Source organism: Chelonia mydas, chromosome 9 (assembly GCF_015237465.2).
Source record: "Chelonia mydas isolate rCheMyd1 chromosome 9, rCheMyd1.pri.v2, whole genome shotgun sequence".
Lineage (NCBI taxonomy): Eukaryota > Metazoa > Chordata > Testudines > Cheloniidae > Chelonia > Chelonia mydas.
The window spans coordinates 62,786,659-62,809,102 of record NC_057855.1 but is presented as its reverse complement, the minus strand read 5'-3'; the positions used below and the strand labels follow the sequence as shown (position 1 = coordinate 62,809,102).

Sequence of the window (22,444 nt, the reverse complement as noted above, 5' to 3'; positions counted from 1 at the left end):
GGGTTCTGGAGCGGGCACTCTCCATACTCCTGCTTCTCCATTGCTAAGCCAAAGTTATCCTTCCTTCTATCCCTTCCAACCTGCTGAGGTTGCACAGGATATAAGTGGGGGTAGATTTCAACCTAATATATTTTCCTATTGTGTTTGCATTAGCATCTGGGATATGACTTAGCAGATTTTTCAAATACTACTGAAAGTAACATAAGGGTCTCTAATGTAGGCTGACTCTGTCTTTAAATAGATTTGGGATTATTTTTATGAAATACAACAGGGCTATAGAGAGAATACGTTACTCTTGACATCCTGAGGCTCAGCATCCCACAGGGAGAGCCCCCTCCTGGGTAAATCCAGTTGTGGAAATCTGCCTTTGGAACATATTTTTCTGCAACAGTGCTTTTTCCAGCCCTGCCGAATGCCCTGTTTGTTGACATTTATTCCTTCAGATGCTTAGAATGCAATTGATCTCTACCTCTATTGAAACCAACATTAAATTCTCCACCCCGCTCCCTGCTTTTTTTTATGGGGTGGGGGTGGCATTGCAGAGATTGTGAGAGCATCCAACTAGCCCTGTGCAATGATGATGGTCTCTCCAGTGTCAGAGGAGATCTCACAGGCCTGATGCTGTTATCAACAATCCAGGTGAAAGAAAGTGAGAGTGGGGAGGGGAAGAGAATACAAGATGCACCTCATACTGCAGAACGCAAATAGAGTTAAGAGCCTGGAAATGGGATCAGAAGAACTAGAGGTGGTGAAGACCTGTTAGATCTCTAAAAGGTATCTCCTGCTAGTGGTACCCCCTGCCTCCCCATATACACGAACATAAGAATGACCATACTGGGTCAGACCAAAGGTCCATCTAGCCCAGTATCCTGTCTGCCAACAGTGGCCAATGCCAGGTGCCCCAGAGGGAATGAACAGAACAGGTAATCATCAAGTGATCCAGTCCCTGTCACGCATTCCAGCTTCTGGCAAACAGAGGCTAGGGACACCATCCCTATATAGTGGAGACATCACGGGACAATAAATGGAGATTACTCTTGATCCTAACCAAACAGTAAAAATATGCTTTGTACCCAATCTCTGCCAGAGATGGTTAGCAAACCTAGACAATGAGCAAGGTCCTCACCTCTCCGCTTGCCTTGCACTCGTGTGTGCACACACCTGCATGCATCTGAGCTTCAAACCCTTACCAGAGCCGGCTGTCAGACTGACACCCCACTGGATAAAAAGTAGGAGCTCTACCAAGTGCACCAAAGAGATCTTCCCCCCGATAGCACTCTTCTCTCAGGAAGTCGCTGTTAGATACATAACTCACCCATGTGGCAGGCGAGCCAGGGCTGGCGGAGTGGTGCAACAGGCACATCCTGCTAAAGTGATCTACACTTCTCTGTGTCTATGTGTGTCTGTCGGTCTGTCATTGTCACTGGCTTGGAGGAGAACAAGTGCCAGGGTTTCTCTCAGGCTAATGTGCAGATACCCATGATGCACTGCAGATTCTCCGCTAGCCAGAACTGCAGTCTCAGCTCTCGCTTGCTCTCGGGCCTGTGTCAAGGATGGAACATTACAAATGAGGTGACCTAGCATCTTGGATGCTGGGTAACATTTTCAAAAGTATCTAAGTCCCAGAGCCTCAAAGGTACTTAAGCACCCATTGAAATCTGTGGAAGTTAGATGCCTAAATACCATTGAGGATCTGCACCCACATGCCCCAACAGTCTAAGTCCCGTGAATTTTCACTAGCCCTGCTGAGTCACTTAGACATTTTGGAAAATGGCCCTTGCCGGCTAGCTGCACACACCTCTGCTGAGACAACAGGCGCTGGAGGTACAGTACAGTCTGCCTTACCCAGAGAAGTCCTGGCCGGTGTGGAGTCTCTCTTGATCCAGAAGGAAACCCAGGACAAAACTACAGTCAGGATGCAGGGGATATAGGTCTGAATGGCAAAATAGCCCATCCGCCTGCTCAGATCAAAGGAAACCGTCATGACCATATAGTCCCCTAGAAAAAGGCCATAAAGAGGCAGACAAATCAGCATAGTAGGAGGTGGAGATGGTTAATCACCCTTTTATTCCTGTTATCTATCATACTTACACAGCCCCCAGGACCCTACTGTCTGAGCCCCTCACAAGCTTTAATGTATTGAGCTACACAACACCCTGGTAAGGTAGAAAAACACTACCCTCATTGGGCAACTGGAGACACAAAGTGACTTGCCCAAGGACATGCATAAAGTCTGCAGCAGACCAGGGAGTAGAACCCAGTTTTTCCTGGATCACCGGCTAGAGCCTTAATCACCAGGCCATGCTTCCTCACTACCCTTTGGGGAACAAACTCCCCTTCATGAAGAACATCATTGCCTTTTTCTTGCTACATGACATTGAGCTTGGAGGCCCACGAGACCTTTGAATTCACATGGCAAGTTTGTGGCTTGCCTCCATAGTTGACCATTTAAACATGAACAAATAGAGGGCCTGAAGGTGCCATTGACTGCTTTGCGAAAGAGCCAGGCCCTCAAAGACTGAGGCTGATTGGTGTCATTTAAGGCACAACTCACTCTCTCACTACCACGGCCAGCTATGAACATCTACATGCAAAATTTCTACCTTATCAAAAGAGGCTGAGAGGATCCCAGCACCGCCATCTACTTGCCTCTCCTCCTTTGCTTTGACACTACACCCTTGTGTGTGTGTGCGTGTGCATCCAAACACAGCCCTAGGCAACTCACCATAGTGAAGTCTAGGAAGCAAGGAGAAGCTACACCTAGCCAGGGCTGCAGTGACAATGGGAGAGGTGGGATCCATTCAACATCTCTTTGCCATTAGAAGTACGGCTTATAACTGTCAGCCCGTCATTTTACTCCTTAGTCAATATTGCTTACTGCGAGATACTAGCCCCTTTTGTCACACACATAAAGCAGCAACTACTTTGCAGACATCATTACATACTGGTCCACGCACCAGCACACTGATCACTGATTCCTAGCTCTGCTGCTGAAGAGTTTCTTGTTCTTCAAATCTCTCCTGAAAATCTGCTTCTCCCAGGGAGCCTGCCCAGCAGCCAGGTTCATGTCTTCCCTTTCCTGAGCTTTGGCCCCATGTCTTGGCCTGGGGTGGCTGGTCTCCTGTCCCTTAAACCAGAAACAGTTCTGGGCAGGATGGTGTTTTACTCCGAAAGACTCATGCACATTCACAGTGCTATGGAGCCACATCTTCCTTGCCCCTTTATGCACTCTTTAACCAGGCAAAGCTTCCTTTGACTGCAATGGATTATAATGGGGCATGCCTTTAGCCTGTTAACAATGCATTCACGGTGGATGTGCAGAGCCATTCGGGGGGGGGGGGGGGGGGGGCGGGGGCTCGCCTGCAAGTACGCTGAACAGAAAGCACTGTGATGGCTTGGTGCAGCAAATCAGAGGCCCCCCCCTTCCCTGTGGGGGGGTAGAGGGGGTCTCTGGGGAATGAGAAGACAGAGTCAGCCCCTTCTAGTGTGGGGCAGAGGGAGTTGTGGGGGATGAGAGGGGCAAAGCCAGCCACTTCTCATGTGGGGCAGAGGGGGCTGCAGTGTGAGAGAGGCAGAGCCAGCCCCTCCCTGTATAGAGCAGATAATGGCTCTGGGGATGAGGGGACAGAGCCAGCCTCTCTCTGTGTGGGGCAGAGAGGGTTTTGGAGGGAGAGGAGAAGAGCCAGCCCCTCCCAATGAGGGACAGAGGAGGCTGTGGGGACACGGGGGGGGCACAGCCAGCCCCTTCCAATAAGGGGCAGAAGGAGCAAGAGGGGCAGAGTGAGTCTCTCCCAGTGTAGGGCAGAGAGGGGCTCTGGGGATGCAAGGGACAGAGCCAACCCCTCCCAGCATAGGGCGGAGAGGGGTCCTGGGGGTGAGCGGAATAAGCTAGGATTCAAGACTTTTGAGCTGAGGAGGAAGGTGGCTAAGAAAATAAAAGCTGCCATGCTGGGTCAGCCAATGGCCCATCTAGCCCAGTAGCCTGTTTCCAACAGCGGCCAGTACCAGAGCTTCAGGGGGCGTGCACAGAGAGAGATCCACCCCATCGTCCCCTCCCAGCTTCAGGCAGTGAGAGCATTGCCCCGAGTATGGGGTTGCATCCCTGCCCATCCTGGCTAATAGCCACTGATGGCCTTATCCTCCATGGACTTGTCTAGTTGTTTTCTGAACCCAGTTATACCTTTGGCCTTCACAACATCTTCTGGCAAGAGAGTGCAACCCATGTAATTTAGGGCTTGGTTTCCTCTGTCCGATGTGATTTACCAGCTGGCCAGTATCCTTGCTATTTCTGTAGCCAGCAGCCTGTTCGCTGCGATTCTCAGATCCACCCCACATGTGTCTATCAGTGCCACTGTGGGACACACATGGCCCACTGCTGGAATGGAGCTGGTCCGACTGACCTGTGCATGCAGCACCTGCCTGGGGGCCCCGGACTCTGTTCTCATTGAACGGGCTGCTGCGGCCTTTGTCTGTCTGTCTCTACCTCTCAGCCTCTCTCCTCCTGCTTTAATCCCTTTGCCCTCACTGCCAAGCTGCTAACTTGGCATCTGAACTTTTTAAACCAGGTGTTGGCATAAATCTGCGCTTTTTGATGGTTTAACATATGTGCATGGTTCCCTGGCCAGCTGCTTTTGCCAGGAAAGGAGACGGGAAAAGCGGTTTGTTTTGATGTGTCCGTTTCCCTTACCACGGTGCAGAATCAGCTCACCCAGGGGGCAGGTTTCACATCTGTAAGGATGAGAGATTTGGCAGTGCCCTGTCCATATTTCCCTGCAACGGATTCTTTGCTCCTGCTTCCCCAAAGGGCTGATCCTGGAGAAACCCTTTGCTCCTCGGGGGAGAAGGCAATTTTCTCTCAATGCACTGTTTAATCCTGGCTCTCATGGGTGCCGTTACCATCCTGGAGTTTGAAATGCTCCATTTCCACTGCTCCCTCCTAGAGTAAACAAGTGTGTTCGCTCCCCATGCTTATACAGACCTGGGTTTCCTCTATATGGCTGAGCCTCAGTTCTTAGGGTCCAAGCCTGAGGGCTTGCTGTCTTGTGTGGCTCAACCCCACTCCCACTGCTCCCCTTTGCAGGGCTGTATTCCTTTCATCAGCAAGGCCCTGCCCCCTTCTGGCGCAAGGGAGGCGGGGATTTGATCTCCATGCTGTCCCTCTCCCAGGACTCCCCTCCCCGTCACATCATGCCAGCGATCCTACAGCAACTGTGTGCTGCCAACACAGCGCATACTGGGGAGTTAGCTGAGCCCCTCCCTATCACATCACATCCCCCCTCTTCTCCGGGGGGGCAGGAGCTCCTCAGTGGTGGTGCTCAGCTGGGCTCTCCTGAATGCGAGGCCTCTGCCGCTACCTTCTGCTGCACTGCTGTGGAATTCACACCTCCTTCACGGACAGCCCCCCTCATTTACAAGTTCACCCTGCTCCCACTCTGCTGCCTATTCCACAAGTCCCAGGGTGGCAGCATTTTCTTCACACAGCTAATATTTGCCTGTCACGGACGCACCCCTCTCCGCCCAACCTTTTCTATGTGTAGTTGTGTTCTCTGGCCAGGCCGGCATCTCAGCCACTGGCCTCATCCCTCCAGGTACAAGCCTTCTCCAGTCCCGGAGAGGAGCCAGCGGTGGTGCTGAAACCTGCTGCTCCTAGGGCAATGGAGACAAGTGTTGATGATAAACGAGATCACACTCCTGAAGCTGAATGGAGGCAACCCAGCTTGGTAGAGCTAGAGACTGGGGGTGACAGAGGATTTCAGGTTCCCTGGTGAGCTCAGTGAAGCTGATGATTGGGGGTGGGGCAGGGTTCCCTGATGATATCAGTAAAACCACTGCTGATGGGGAAGGGCTGGGGACTGAAGATTCTCCATTCCCTGGTGATATTGGCATTGCAAGGCTGGTTTACATTCATGCAGGTTTCTGCAGTGAGGGGCTGGACATGGGAACACGGGCTGTCGTGCATCAGGCCCAGCTCTGCTGGCCAAAGGGATGTGTTGCGACTGAGCTTGCCTGTGTGGAGTTATAAGTTTTCACTCCCCTCCTGTCATTCTCCCCTGTCCTGTTGTCCTTCCTGAGACATTAATTTACAGATCTTTGCACTTCAGCAGCGTCTTTCAAGAGAGGCTCTCATAGCACAATGCAAATGTTAGTTCAGTCACCCTCACATCTATTCGCACCCTCAGTTTACAGAGAGGTACGCAGTGGGCCAGAAGGCTTCGATGACTTGCCCAAAGTCACACAGCAAATTCATAGCAGGGCAAGGAGTAAAACCAAGGAGTCCTGACATCCCTCCACTTACTCCTGCCGTTAGACACCACTGTTGTCTTCACCTCCGAGGGTTTGCTTAGCTCCATTACAACACAGCTCACGTGCATCCAGGACAGCTAGCACGTGGCAGGGTGGCCGTTCAATGGACCCTGAGTTCAGACTGACTATGTCCCCCAGCTGCAGCCACAACTAACAGCAATGTCTGCATAACGTTCCATCAGCTGGCCTGTCCTGGAGACTCCTGAAGATGGGCTAGCAGCATACTACAGCTATGGCTTCAGCCAGGACATTTACATTCTGCAGTGGCGCAGACATGGGAGCTGTCCTGAGACAAGGCCCTACGTCTCATTTACTCCTCCACGTCTCAGCCATTGACTGCCATTCTGCCTGGCCCTCATGCTGTCCCCAACCACACTCTTTATCCCCATTCCCCTTCCTTCCTGACCCTTGCTGTCACTAGCTAGGTCCTTTCTCTGCTCTGTCCCATCCTCAGGCTGTGGGGGGATATCCTGTGCCTCTGTCTTACCCCATACTGTGCCTAGCTACATGCTGTGTCTGCTGCCCTTCTCCATGGGCTACAGCGAGCATATCTCCCTACAGGTTGCCTGTAGCTGGACCCTTCTTTTAATGACTCTGTCTTTGGCTTTATGGCTTCCTGGTGCTTCCCACCAATCCCCTCTGCCCTAAGCACTCTGCCCTCTCCTACTATGTGCACATGCTCTCTGAAGCTGGGGAGAGCCCCCTTGTAACACAGCAGTGTTTCTGTGGGGCCAGGATGCCTTACCAGCCCCTGTCCTGAGAACTTCTGATGTGTTCCTCAGACCTGTGAAGTCAAACTGATAAAGTCTCCAGGTGCGCTGGTCTGAGACTTCAATGGAGTAACGCCTCCAGCGGTAGATAATCTCCTCTCGCGGGTAGCCATCTGGGGACGGGACAAGGACAATGGGTGAATTGCCATGACACCTTGTGCAGAAATAAGAACCTTGCATGTCTCTTTGGTGCCATCTGCTCTGGAGACAATTTGGACCACTGTGATATATTATTGTTGCTATTTCGTATTTCTAGTGTGGTCGTGCCTAAAGGCCCTGCTCATGATTGGGACCCTGTTGTTCTAGACACTTTGCAAACACACAAGAAGAGCTGGGCTAGGATTCTCATTGATTCAAAGGCCATTATGATTAATGAGTCCGACCTCAGGCATAAGGCAGGGCCTAGCTTCTAAAGGAAGTTGGGCACTTAACTCATAGGCACCTTCCAAAACCAAACTATGGTCCCCAAAGAACTTACAGCCTAAAGAAGCAAGACAGGCAAGCAGTAATACACAGATGACAGAGAAGCATGGGCTTGGCCCTGAGCCAGTGTACATCAGTGTGGCTCCTCAGAAGTCAAGAGAGCTAGGTTGCTCTACTGCTACTGAGGATCTAAGAGCCCATTAACATGTCCAAAGATCCCTGTCTTTTGTAGTTCCAGTCCTTTAACACTGCCGCCTCCCCATCCCTCGATCCAGGTGTCTGAGCCAACAGTCCTCCATCCACCCTGGCCACGCTACAGACCACCTGGTTTTAGCCCTTCCCATGACTACGACTGTTGTTTCTAGTTTAACGCTTGTGCGTTGGCTCACTCTTTTCTGCTGTGGTTATTTCAGCCCCCCATCAACTCCCATTTGTACATTGCAAACTTCTACTGAGCTATTCTGACAGCTTTGTCCCTCACCCGCCCCTCCATGTCTGATCCCTGCAGGCTGATGTGGCAAGCGACTACCATTCTCTGTGAGAGGAGACTGTAGAGCAGGTAGCTCACTAGAGCAGGGGGTTCCCTCTCTGTGTTGTAAATTGGCTCACCTTGGTCTGTGTCCCAGTAGGCCAAAAGGAGTAAGGGGTCAAATCCAGCACTAAGGGGTGGGATCCAAGCCCTGTCTCCAGTGCAGTTACCTGGTGTGGATGCCCGCAATTGGGAGAACAGTGGGTTTGCTGGTTGGGATTGTGGTGCACTGGTGCTGCTGCATGGGAGATCATGGCTATGGCACAGCAGAGGGGGGCTGCAGGATCGGAATGAAAAATTTAGTGCGGGGAGGCAGTGTGGCCTAGGGGATAGGGCACTGGACTACAACCCAGGAGACCTGCATTCAATTCCTAGCGCTGCCACCGCTTTACTGGTTAACCGTAGGTGAGTCAGTTCCTTTCTCTGTGCCTCCGTTTCCCCATCTGTAGAATGGGGATAATATTACTGACCTCTTCCATAAAGCATGCTGAGCTCTGTGGCTGAAAACAGATAAGTACTAGAAGTGGACTAGATGCTACAGGTCAGCGGTGGGGGTGGCCCCTGGATTGGAATAATGGGGTGCTGCAGATCAGGGTCGAGATGCACAGGAAGGACTGGGCGGAACAGCGGGTGTGTTGGGTCTGGAGTGAGGTGTTTGAAGAACTGGTGTGAAGGAACAGGCAGGGACTAACAGGGGGCACAGAGGCGCACCAGCAGAGCTAAGCTGGTCTAAGATGGGAAGGAAGGGGGTAGGGCATGTCAGCAATGGGGCGCAATGGCAGCCCTGCCTGGGAGACACTCGCTCAGGGCTCTAGGCCAGAGGAATTATCAATCACTTTCATTCATACTTAAACTCAGTTAAGAAAGTAACTGCCACTCAAACCCTTGGGAGATGTGCTGAGAAGCTGCATACTGGGCTGGAGGGCATGGGGCTCCCCTTTGCCCTTCTTTCCTGGGCAGCCTAGGGCATGGGCTCAGTCTTCAGGTTCACTGCTTGCTGCCCCCGGATCAGCCATTCCTGTGTGATCTGAGGGGGGCTGCGGCTGCTTTGGGCCAGGCATGGCTTCAGCATCGCAGATGGTAGGCAACAGCATCAGACAGACTCCCCTAATGAGCAGCACCTCAGCAGCCAGTTAGCTGGATCAGAGAGAGAGGTTGGGCTGTAATTAATGACCAGCGGCTGGCTTAAGGGACTGCAGTCAAAGCTCTTCTGTCTCTTGGCTCCATGCCACACTGGAGTTCAGTGCTCGCCCTGCACATGTCCCTGGGGCTCGTATGCGCTCTCTCTTCCATTGCCTTTCAGCAAACAGTCCCTGGAGAGCCCCTGACAGACGATACCCCTCAGAGGCCAGAGCAGCGGTGCAGGAGAAGCATTGTATTTACCGTAAGACCTATAGGCTGCTGGTTCAGTCCGAGCTGAACGGGAACCAAAGGCCGATGTGACCCCAAAGCGTGAGATGGGTTCCTCTGCTTACATCCGATAATAATCTATCCAGAGGGCTGCCTCCTGGGTTCCATCCTGTACCCAAAGGGGATCATCCGGCCCTACAGCCAGCCCCTTTGTGATAGGTGACTCAAAATACTGACAGTGGGAGCAGCGGGGTGACCTCATTCCATTCCCCTCTTTCCTCATTGGTGCCACTTGCAGCCCCCTCCCCCCTCCCTCAAGGAGCTTGGGACATGCCCCAGAAGTAATGCTGTGCTATTGCATGGGATTTCCCAGGTGGGACTGGGGAAGCTGAAACCCCACCTCACCAAATCAGGTTGCTTTTAAAGGGGAGCTTAGCTGCCCATGCAGAGCCGCTCCTGGGGTGTCTGCAGCCCGCTGGGAAACGGGTAACGGTAGAACTTCACCGGCGCCACATGGAGATATTTTGCTAGTGAACAAAACGCCCTAAGGCTGTGTCTACACTGGGCGAGCCCCAATTTCAGCCATCAGTGGCCAGTGACCGGTACTGCTGCAATCCCAGCGTAGGCAGCCGAAGCTGCTATTAGCACCGATGGTGCTTGCCTCAGGGCAAGTAGCGGCTTTGCCTGGCTACACCAGGGCTAGTACCGGTGCAGCTACAGCAATGGCTGCACCCAGGCCAAAGCTCTGCTCTGGTGCTTCTCCTTGCCTCTCCACCCACCTCGCAGCCTGAGCATATCTCCTGTTCCCCAGCAGCTGCACCTTGCAGCAGTGGCTGCTTCCTGGCTTCATTTGTAAAATGAAATGTCAAACTTGTTTTGAAGCAGGGATCTTGACGCCTCTATGATAGTTCCTTGGGGGAGGGGAGACAGGGAGAGCCTGACAGCATAACTAAACTGTGTTTCTAATTAATTGTCGAGCATGCATGGAATGTACTGTTAATTAGCAAAGAATGAGGGAGGGGCAAGAGGTGGGAGGGGATGAGGGGACCGTATCTCCTCCGCATTTTGTTTTCCTCATAAGCAGCTCACAGCCGTCCGGTCTGAATCTTGTCAGTGGCAGGGGGATGGGGCAGGGAGGTGGGGAGGGAGCTGCTGGAGGTTATGAAGCTCACATCTGCTTTGCCATCTCCTGATGCTCTTGTGAAGACATGAAATGGGATGACATGCTCCAAGCTAAGTTACTGGTGGAGCCCAGTAGATAGCAGGCACCATCAGCGCTGCCCACTCCAAGCACGGGGTATGTCTACATTACATGCTGAGCCTGGGCTGTGACTCAGGTTTGAGCGCAAGCCATGCTTCTGTCCACACACAAATCAGTCTGACGCAGGGTCAGGCCAGCAAGCACACAGGACCCAGTCCTTGGGCCCTGATAGGGGGATGGGTCAGAGCCCAAGTCCCGCTGTGACCTGGGTCCAAGCCAAGTGTGGACGCAGCTCAAGCCACAGACATGAGTCAGAAGCTCGGCATAGTGCAGTATGGACCCGTTGGCATGGCTGTGAGGCCTGGGCCAGCAATTATAAACCCAGTTTTATAATGCAGTGAGGATGCTAAGGCACAGGTTTGGAAACACTGGGTCCACTAACCAGGGTCCCACAGAGACAGGCTTAGAGTAAATGTAGACATCCCCATAGGGTACATCTACACAGGAAAAAAAACACCCCGTGGCGGCTAACCTCAGAGCTTGGGACAACAGACTTGGCTTGCTCTACAGTGCTGCAAATAGCCATGCAGACGTTCTTGCTCCAGCTGAAGCCCAGGGAGTCACAGCCCGAGTTCCAGCCCGAGCCAGAATAGCTACGTGGCTATTTTTAATGCTGTCGCATGAGCCCAGCAACCCCATGTCTGTAGACCCGGGTTCTGAGACTCCTGGAGCATGAGCTCCAGAATCTCTGCCCTGCTATGTCCCTTTGTGCCACTCTGGTGGCCAAAGGGCATGGGATATATTTTATTGCCCTTGGCTTGGGGTAATCCCCATTGGGTCATCATAGATGGCCCCTACACCATCCTCCCCACAGCTCCTGGCTGGTGTGCACTGTGCTCCAGCTACCTTCAACTGGTAGATGATCCCATGGGGACCACTGCCAACTGGTGTAAGTTAAAATGACCTCCAGGCTATTCTAACCTGCCCCAAGGCTGGACAGATAATCAGGGAGCATAACCAATATCCCCATTTCCCCTGTCCCCCTCTATTGCACTGAGCAGAAATTTAATGCAGCACAGAATCTTGTCCCAGGAACAGGAGGAGGCCCCAGGACATGGTTGAGGTCTGTTGCTGGTGCTGTTTGGGAGAAGCCCAGTGGTACAGGAACATGGGGTCTGAATTAACACCCACATAAGAGAGTCTGTTCTCCCTGGTACAAGGGTTTGGCCCTGTTGAATTTCTTCCTTAAACCGTATTTAAGGCACTGATACTCACAACTGGAGAAAACCAGTGGGCAGGAGTGCGTGTCCATTGGGAAATTTTGCAGCTGGAGTAGACATTCCGCCTCTATGGTCAGCCTGGAAGTGAGATAAAAGAATCAGCCTCAATGCAGCTTAGTCTGACCTCAGACACAGCTGTGTAATAAACCCACATAGGGATTTTCTGGCAAAGCAGTTGTCAAAAAATGCTGAGTTGTCAAAACAGAAAGGGTCCCATAAGAAAGGGTCAGGTTCACCACACTTTTTTACTCAAAAAGGTTTTGGATTTTTTTTTTAAGAAATTGTTGAAATGTTTCATTTTGACATTTTTGAAACAAAAAATTCCAGTTCAAAATGACTGCTCATGCAGAAATTTAAGCTAATTAAGGTTAAAAAAAAAAGGGTCAAAATTGAAATAAAACATTTCAAAAAAGAGTCAAACTGATTTTTTTAACGGATTTTTGGTTCACAAAAATGTCTATGATTTTGACTTTTCATCCTGATTTGGGATGGTAACATTCTTTGATCTCTCTGTCTATCTGTGTAACCTCCACTAGCACCAGGAACCCCCAGCACTGAGATACCACTGCATCCCCTCTGCTAGATCACAGCACAGCCCCCAGTGACCCCCAGCACTGAGACACCACTGCATCCCCTCTGCTAGATCACAGCACAGCCCCCAGTGACCCCCAGCACTGAGATACCATTGCATCATCTTTTCTGTATGGTAGCACAGCACCTGGGAACATCTTGCACTGTGACTTGACTGCATCATCATCTCTGTGCTCCCGCACAGCAGCACAAAGCTGCAGGGGTTATTTAGTTGCATTGCGTTTGTGGCTGATGCCCGAGACGTACCGGAGTGTGTAGAGAACCTTGCCATCATTCCAGATCCTGAGCAGCTGGTTGGGCGTGGTTATCCAGTGCGAGTCGGCCCGCTTGGAGTTCCTGAAAAAGGTATCTGGGATCCAGATGCGGCTCACCATGTTAGTGTTCAGAGTGAGGGCTTTGAGGGTACTGTTAAAGCGAAGGCGCCGGTCATACCAGGTCTGAGCAAAGAAGATATCAATGGTATATTCCTGCCAAAAGAGACAAGACAGCATGTCCTATTATGAGGAATTATATAGCCTGGAACAGACACACAGCGCTCTGCTCCCAAAGCCCAGAGTGCAGGGTCTTGGGGCCGCTGAGTCAGATTCACACCCAGAACTCCTGGGAAACAGAAGGTGAAAAAGGCATCTGGGTGGACTGAGCAGGGGAAGATGGGCAGGTTGCCCATGCTACTGTTATTTATTACACCTAGCACCTACCAGCACCAGTTGAGATGCCATGGAGGCAGCGTATGTGGGTACAGTAGTATAGGCATTGTGCATACTATTAGTATATAGGTTTGTTTGTCAGCCTGAGATAGAATTTTGGGTTTGACTTTTTGATACTCTTATATCTTATAATATGTGTAAACAAAGGACAAAGACCGTGTAGGTTGCTTCTGCCTAGTCAGATGGATTTGTTAGTACAAATGGAACAGATAAGAGCGGTTAAAGTGTTACTCGGTACAATTGCCTCAACCCCTATCTCAAGGCAAGGTCAAGCAACCAGTTGGGAGGGGCAAGGGAGGATTGGGGAGAAGGTATAAAACACTAAAAGACCAAAGAAATGCCTGACTCTGACTGTAGCACAACCTCACTCTTTACCCCTCCCATGGGGTACAAAAGGGGTGGGACTGTAGGCGTGCATTGCAGGTATATTTGGGCCTGCTAAGGAGGAGAAGGGGGGAAATAGGGAATGGGGACACAGGCAAGGCTCTGCGGCGTCAGAGCTGGGAAGGGGGACATAGGGGTAAACGCTATGCAGCGTCAGAGCTTGGAACAGAACACTGGGAAACAGACTCTGCTGGCATGTAGAGCTATGAATATGCTTGCTTGGAACGAACCCCAATAAACACCACATTGCCTGCACTTCGGACTTCTGGTCGTCTGCTTTCTGTCTGCGTGACAAGGACCAGGGAGAGGGTAAAGGGAAAGGCCTCTAAAATATACGCTTAGTAAGAGACAGCCCCTACCATGAAGTGTTTACATTCTAAATGGACAAGACGGACAACGAGTGGGAGCAGGGATACATTATTGTCCCCATTTTACAGCTGGGACACTGAAGCACGGAGCGATTAACTGACTGGCCGAGGGTCACATGAATAGTCTGTGGAAAAAGCTTCGATGGAACAGTTTTTCATCAGAAAATGCAGTTCTGTCAAAATCAAAAGGCATCACACAATCAGGTTGATTCTGCCAAATTCTGATTTTGAGAACAAAAGGGGAAAAAGTTCCAACATTGGTGACACATCCCCGGTTGACGTTCTCTGGATGAAACATTTAGAAAGGGAATTTCTGTTCTGCGCCCAGCTCTGCTCTGAGTGCCAGGCCAGTGCCTTAGTGACAAGACTATCCGTGCTTCTGAATTTTATCAGCCAGGGTGACTGAGCAGCTTCCTATGGAGGGACCTCTTGAATGCTTGGGAACTGGAAACCTGCTAGAAAGGCAGTTTATTCGGGGTCAGTGCATGCCTCACAGTAGTGAAATGAGGGAGTTACTTCATCTTGACCAGCGTAGTGCTTCAGTTCACTGGTGCGTGTTATCCTAGATGCATGCTCCCTCCAGTGGGATAGGAACCAGAAACCTCATGGCTCACAGGCAGCTATTCTAGCAGATGAGCCAAAAGAGAATGCCCCTCAGGCCCAGCTGGCAGGAGCCAGGCTGACCGTTCACACCTGTGAGGTGCTTTGGGTCTAGTCTACGTTCCCATTCCACTGAAGCAAACTCAATGCACGTGAAAGGGTTTGCTAGCTCTGGAGACTAAATGCTGGCTCTTCCTGGAACAAGGGTGGGACATACTTCGCCCATCAGTATGCCTGTAGACCTCTGGAGCCCAGGGCCCAGTCAAGCCTAGTGACAGCCGGGAATATGCCTGTCTGAGATGGTGACTTATGTCCACTAGGAACTGGGTTGAGACCACCAAACTCATTTCACACTAGCCATGAGATTGCAATAGCCTCTACTCACTACTATCCTGTTCCTTCCTGATCTCCTCCACTCCAGTAAAATCCTTGATGCACTCAGGCAGTGTCCGGCTCTCCTCCTTCCTGAACGGCGATGAACAATGTCTGACTCTGCCACCTCTCTCCCTCCCTCTCTTGATTTATCTCAGTGCAAGTTTTCATGACTGCATCATGTCCTCCCCCTGCTGCCCTTGCCACTGGTTTAGAACCAACTTCCGAAAATTGGCTATTAAAATAGAAACATGGCCTTGAAAAATGTGTCCTCCCCACGTGGGGAGGGGAGCGGAGTGCTAGACACCCTGCTTCATCTTCCCCGCTTTGAAATGTTGTCCTTCTGCTGTCAACTGACCAGCGATGAATGTCCTTGGTGTTGAATGTGCCCCGCGCGTGAGAATGAGATCATGGCAGAACAGCAATGCCGAGGGACGGTAGATTCATCGTGTGTGCTGGCTCCTGGGAACCTGGTCTCAATGAGAGATGGGCGGAGGAGGCTGCTGATCTGGATCAGGTTTAGGCTAGGGTTCAGCACTCACGTCTGGGCTCAAGCTGCACGGGTGGCAAGGTTTTCCGAAGCGTTCAGGGCCAGATTTTCTAAGTACCCAAAATCAGAGCCAGATTTTTAGAAGTGGCCAGTGCCCCGCAGATCCCCTTGTGACACTGGCAGATTTTTAAAAGAGCGCAGCGTGAAAGATGTTGAGCTTTTCTGAAAATCTGGCCTCCTTTTGTGAGCCCTTCCCTGGGGGCTGTACCTGGATGCGGTGCAATGCTATGCCAGTGCGGGTGGAGTTTTAACTTGGGAGGGTCACCTGAGACAGACGCGTCAAAGGGTAGGAGCCAGATGAAAAGCAGTCCACTGACCCTCCAAATTGGGGGTTGAACTACAGCCAACAATGGATCTTTGTAAAACAGTTATGGAAACATAACCATTCCATTTGCCATTCCAGCAAACATCATGACAGACAGGGACGACAGCCTCATTTATGCCCTAAATGCACTCTGATGGCATGGGAAGAATTCAGACTGCGAGTGTAGAGCCTTCCTGGGAACTGCAGCTTTGCATCTAATTGCAGCTGATATTGTGAGCAAAGCTGGGTGAACAATTTGCAGGGAAGAAATTACTGGCTGAGTTTGTTCCCTTTGTCCCTTGGTGAATGCTCTACGGGTAGATGTTGATATTTATGAATGGGTTTGTTATTTAAAATTAGCCAAAGCATGATTTATGCAAACACATTTTAGCCTGCAGGTGACACCTGACCCACGGCACTCTGTGACTATTGCTATTCATAACGTCCTATTTGCGCTGCATGTTTGGTCATCTAAGTCACATGATCCTGTGCTTCCGCAGCGGCTGACTCCCAGTCCCCCAAGAAACTTTCAAGGTGCTCGTGAATGATGTGAATACTCATATAACGATCTAGTCACGCAATTATTCATAAAAATTTCCCTTTCCCCATGCACAACTGTTCCTGGAAAGCCTCACAAATACTAGCAAAGCAAAGGTGTGGATTTTACTGGAAAAATTGCTTGCAAATATATTTTTTGCAGAATCTGCCTGTGGGATTTTTGCCATCTTGCATGATGGAAAGGTCATGAAATCATCTAGATCGCCTAGATTTCAAGCCCTAGTTGTACCCCTCTTGCAGTACAATGTGGTATTGTAGCCATCTTAAATTCAGGTGCTGCCTGACACAGCACAAATCTGCGCTCTGAATTCTGGTCATATACAATTTACTTAAGGGGTCTCTCCTGCCATGATCCAGGAGCCAGGATTTCCAGATTCCTTGTCTGCCACTGGGTCACTCTGTGACTTTGAGCAAGACTTCTCTGTGCCTCAGTTTCCCCACCTGGAAAATGATTATTGCAAAACATTCCTTTGACAATATTGCAGAGGCCATTGTGAGGATTAACTGATGGTGTGAAATATGTTTTTGGATCACTTGATGAAAGATGCTAAAGAAGTGGGACATCTTCTAAGAGCTAAGTATCAATCCAGCCATCTGGGCAATATTTGGTGCAACATACATACACATGCTCCAGTATGACACCAGGTGCAAAAGGAACAGCCAGAGACCATTAATGAGAACCACCAGTCACTGCAAAGACTGGCTGCCTGAAGGCCACCAAAACTCCAGCTGTGACAACGTGTAGTTATCCAAAGCCCAGATGGGGCGATGTGACATTCTTTATTTGGGAGTCCTGTGGACTTAGATCTGATTTGGCCATTCAGCGCTTCCCCATCGCTCTGCCATCTACACTCAATCAATCCCATCACCGGGAGCTGATTTTATGCCACTCCGCTCCATTTCATCTGCCATTCATTATTCTTTTCTTGTGTCGACACTAGCGGAGGCCTGCTCCCAGAAGGCTGCCCATGCCGGTTTTACTCATGTAGCTGAGGCAGGATATTTGGGAAGAGAAGTCGAGAAGGGAGGGGATCAGGGCTGCCTACACAGTGTTAAGTGATGCAATTAACATGTGGGTGGACGGCATTCAATCTACAGTTTCCTTTGTGCTGCACAGAACATGTCTCCTCGTTGCATATGCATGAAATGGTAATTGAGCTCAGTGACCAATTTTATTTCAGGCTGCTAAGCTGCATTCGGAATTATTATCATGTCATCTGAGATCCATATGGTGTGGTCTGTATCCACTGCTCAAGCAAAACTATACACATTACCCAACGCTACGGAGCATCTCTCTGAAACGCATAACAAGCAGGAGACGCAGAGGGGGAGAGAAAAGGCTGTCCTCAAGCAGCCTTGGCGTACATTAGAGACTCAGGCTGGCAGTGTTGTACTTCTAGTGGAGGTAGCATTTTCCTTCTAAAATGACTTCTTTTCCCCCAAATTACCCTGCCAGCCAAAATTTCATATGCACAGTCTCAGCCCAGAAATGAATGTGTATATGTAGATAGATAATTCCAAAAGCAATTCATTCAGCTAGTTATCTGAAGGTGAAAATAATACATCTTCCATTACTTTGCCTATTTCCTGTCCCTGTTCACAACTCCCCACCCCCGCTGTAGGAGAGAGAGCCTTCTCCTCTGCAGAAACCTCCCTCCATCTTTGCTCCTCACTGACTGCCAACCTCTTTTCCCTCTCATCCGCTGCCACCCTCAGCTCTCCCGCTGCTAATGTCTGCAGAGCATTAGGGAAGGTATTTCTGAAGGGTACTATATGCAAGGCAGGCAGCAGGGGGGTTGAGTGCAGGACTGGGAGCCAGGAATTTTAATCCCAGCTGTGACAATGGGGGCCAAATTCAGAGGAGACGCTAAAGAATTCTAAACTGGTGTAATTTACACCTTCTCCTGGTTCTTTTGTAAATTACTCTGCTAAGACTCATACCCTACAGTCTCTACCTTACATCTTTTCTTGCCGATCACTTTGAAATCTGACCTTGCGAATGCAGAGGAGTCTAAAATGTTGTAATTTACAGACTGGAGGCCAAGTTCAGACCACCCCCACCCTCCTTCTACTAGCTTAAACTCACACTGTTAAGTGCTCTTACCTTAGACCTACTTATACGCACTGCCCAGGTGCGTGCAGGACTCTACGTTAAGGAGCTAGAAGAAGCTGTAAGTAAAGTAGGGTAGAAGTTATTCTACTGTACTGTAATCTACTGACACCTTCTCTTAGGGAAGGTCTACACTACTGCTTAAGTCGATGTAACTTACGTCACTCAGCGGTGTAAAAAAGACCATCCCCCATGAGTGATGCAAGTTACAGCGACCTAAGCGCTGTCCACACCCATGCTGTGTTGCCAGGAGATGCTCTCCTGTCAACATAGCTTCTGCTTCTGTAATTATGCTGACAGGAGAGCGCTCTTCTGTCAGCATAGCGTATCTTCACCAGACACGCTACAGCGGCACAGCTGCATCGGTGCAGCTGCGCTGATGGAGCACTCTAGTGTGGACTTTCCCGTAGTTGCTTTTCATGCTATGCCTCTCTGCTGGCCCTGGATATGTCCATTACACAGGCTCAGACTGCGTTAGACTCTGGGCTGGGTTCAGGGCAATGCATAGGTGGGCATGAATTACATATCAATTAGCAGGTATGAGCCTATAGGAGTCTAAGAGCAGCCGAGTACGTGTGATGACCTGGCCAGAAGAAATGATGGATTACAGCAGTTTTGATTCTCCTCAACTCACTTAGGCCTTGTCGACATGGGAAAGTTGCACCATCTTAATTTCGGGCTTATCTACATGGGGACACTCAAGAAAATTCATCCAAATTAACTATTGAAATTGAAAGTGGATTAGTTAAACTATATTAAACCATTGTGTAGACACTCTCCTTCAGAATTAAAGTGACCTTAATTTGATTTAGCTTAATTCACTTCCAAAGCAGAGATGTTAAATCAGTGTTTTAACCCATTTAGTTAAACCAGTGCAAACCTGTGTAGACATTCTTAATTTGATTTAAAATGGGTTATTTCAGATTATTTTAAATTGATTGGGAACATATTTAAGCTGAGTCAAAATAAACTGGAATAAGAGCATCCACACAGGGATTTACACTGTTTTAACTAAATGGATTTAAAACCAATTTAAGTTAAACTGCTGCAACTTTACCATGTAGACAGGGCCTTGGATGCCTCTCTGAATTCAGTCCTGCATTGCTGTGTAGCCCTTGGAAAGTCAGGAATCCTCCCTTTGTGTCAAGTTCTTTCAGCAGAAATGCTTCCCCACTCCCCAGGGCTGTGCTGAGGATTAGTTAGTTAATCTTCCAAGAGTGCTTTAAAGCACTATGTAGTTAAGTACTTTTATTAGAACATAAAGTTGCATTGTACAATTCTCTACACTGTAAGTTCTCCAGGGAAGGATGCTGTCCAGACCCAGTACAAGGGGGCCCTGATCCTGATAGGGGAGTATGAGACAATCATAACCTACTTATTAAGTAGCAATAAGCACTAAAGTTGCTTTTTGGACTAAAATAAAATGAATGATCTTGTTTGAAATCTTCAAACCTGATGCATGCCATACCTCCAACCATGGGCACTGGCATGACACTTCAGCAAACACTTTAAAATCAGCAGCACACTTGAGGCCTATTAAATGCATAAGCTGTTGCTCCACTTGTTTCTTCTTCACAACCACATTAGCCATGCTAGGGTTTTCCTGTGCAGAGCTGGAATAAAAGGGAGAAGTAGCAGGCCAAGATGGAGGTGAACTGGCAGAAATTCCAGGACTGGAGTAGCCAGATGTGCTGCCGGTCAATACAGATCTGCATTGGCACAGCTGTCCATGGGGGAAGTTTATGCAGCTCCAGTCTGCACTATGTCTGGGTCAAGTCAGTGGGATTCATCTCTGACTTTCAGCAGCCCATAAATTCACTCACACATTAAAAAACAGCACGTATCCTTAGGGAGCAACAAACTGCCTGTAGAAAAGGGGTAGTTAGCTGTGCACACGGTCCAGTTAAATAAGGGCTAGCATTGCCCATGGGGCTCTGAACTGGCACTGGGTCAGGGAACTAATCTAACCCTTGTTCTCCTATTGTGACGAGTCTCCAGCGATCATCCCTTTTCTGCTGTGGCTGGCTTTTAATTCAGTGGAGCTCTGCTGATTTACACCAGCTGTGCATCTGACCCCTTTATGGGTTTTTTTTCCAAACCACTCAGCATTGGCCTGATTCTGATCCTGTTGAAGACAAATTAGGTACATCTACACAGGGAGTAAAAAAACCCCACTGCTGGCCTGGGTCAGCAGACTTGGGCTCAGAGGCTGGAAAATTGCTGTGGAGATGTCTGGGCTTAGGCTGGAGCCTGAGCTCTGGGACCCTGTAAGAATGGCTACACAGCAATTATTAGTCCCTTAGCTTGAGCCCTAGGAACCCGGGCCAGCTGTGTCCATGCTGCAGGCCTTTTATCCCTGTGTAGACACACTCATTGACATCAATGCTGGGAGTTGTGGAAAAATCACACTCTATGGGGCACATCCTCCACTGGTGTCAACTGTCATAGCTCTGTTGACTTCAGTGGGGCTATGACAATTTACAGTGGCTGAGGATGTGTCCCCACGTCTTCACGGACCTCAACCAGAATCCCTGGACATCAGTGGGAATCTTTCCACTGACCTCAGGGGGCTTTGGAGCATGACTGGACTATTCTTTTTCTAATTTCTTGTTTACCAGTTAAATACTTAGGATCGGCTTTCTTTTTATTGCCCCTTTGCTTGCTCTAGAATGGTGGTAAGAATTAATTCAATCTATAAATTGTATTGTTGGGGAAAAGTAAATAGTTTAAATAAAAGTGCACCCTTAATGGGACTTGAGCTCAGAGTCAATATAAAGCAGACCCTTGATCTACTTTATTGAATAGTCTTTGGTTAACATCCTTGAAGATTTGGAATTATTATTGCGGCCATTGGAGAATGCCAGTATTTTCTGCAAATGAAACATACTGAAAATGTTAATGCTGCTATGAATAATCAGACGAAGTTGAATGGAAAGGCTGTGAAGTCCAGACAACACGCATTTCCCACTTCACACTGCGGCAGTGGACTGGGAGCGAGGTGAGCTGGGTTCTAATCCTAGCTCAGCCACTGACCTACTCTGTGACCTTGGGCAAGCCACTTTACTGCTCTCTGCTGCTATTTCCCCACCCCTTCTTTGTCCATTGTGTGTATTAAGACTGTAAGCTCTTTGGGGCAGGGGGTGATCTCTCACTATGTGTTTGTACAGCACCCGGCACAAGGGGGCCCTGTGATGAGGTGTCCACCCCCACTCAAGGCAGACCAGGTGAAGTGAGGTCAGTTAACTTGATAGTCTGCCCCTGAGGGAGAGCCTGGGACTGAAAGGCCGATTGAAGTTTAGAGCCCAGCTATGAAGGAACAGGTGGGGCTGGTATAAAGCCAGGAAATTGGCAGCAGAAAGGGGCTGCAGGGGAAGTAGTCTGCAGTCACTCCTTGGGAGAATGGAGGGTGTTCAATAGTCTGCAGTTACTGCCTGACAGGAGCGTGATGAAATAAGTTTGAAAACCACTGACCTAGAGCAAATCATTTAACCTCCCATTTTCCCAATCAGAGACAGAGTCTCACATGGATGTTTGGGGGATTAACTGGCTAATAACTACAGTGCTTTGATCTCCTGCTGCCTTCTCATCCTCTCCTTTTGGCTTTGTGATGTTTCCCTTTTGGCAAACGCCAAGATCTGCTCATCGCGGTCATTGTCCAGTCAGAGTAATCAGACATTTCCACTGCTCTGAGGCTTCCCCATATATCTTTACACTGAGCCATTCCTCATGATGCAATTTCTTGGCCTCTAGTGATGTCATTTCCTCTTGGAACCCTAAGGCAGGATGTTATTACCTTGGCAAGTTGCTGTCTCTGCACGGCAGTGAAGCCTGGTATGCCAATTCACTCACCCTTGGCTCCAGAGCACATGACCCAGAAGTGTATATTTTAGCTTCCGATTAGCAGCCATCTCCCAAGGGGAATCAGGAAAATTCTTGAGTTGAGACATGACATCAGCCAGACTCTGGCTAGTAAAAGCACAGTCTGTCCGCATGCTCACTGACGAGATTATTATTAAAAAGGCACAGGCGTGGACAAGGGATGTT

At 49.5% G+C, this 22,444-nt stretch overlaps 1 protein-coding gene across 3 annotated transcripts in view; it reads right to left on the bottom strand.

Moving 5' to 3' along the window:
- Positions 1-22,444, bottom strand: part of LOC102938270 (gamma-aminobutyric acid receptor subunit gamma-4) — a 75,322-nt gene that overhangs the window by 14,373 nt on the left and 38,505 nt on the right. For 2 of the 3 annotated variants that reach the window (XM_037909540.2, XM_007063974.3), the window contains exons 5-8: positions 12,694-12,914; positions 11,852-11,934; positions 7,049-7,186; positions 1,846-1,998 (exon numbers count right to left, since the gene is read on the bottom strand). In XM_037909540.2, coding sequence (XP_037765468.1) covers positions 1,846-1,998; positions 7,049-7,186; positions 11,852-11,934; positions 12,694-12,914 — 595 coding nt within the window. The remainder of the gene's footprint in view (positions 1-1,845; positions 1,999-7,048; positions 7,187-11,851; positions 11,935-12,693; positions 12,915-22,444) is intronic. The other variant, XM_037909541.2, reaches the window with a different exon arrangement.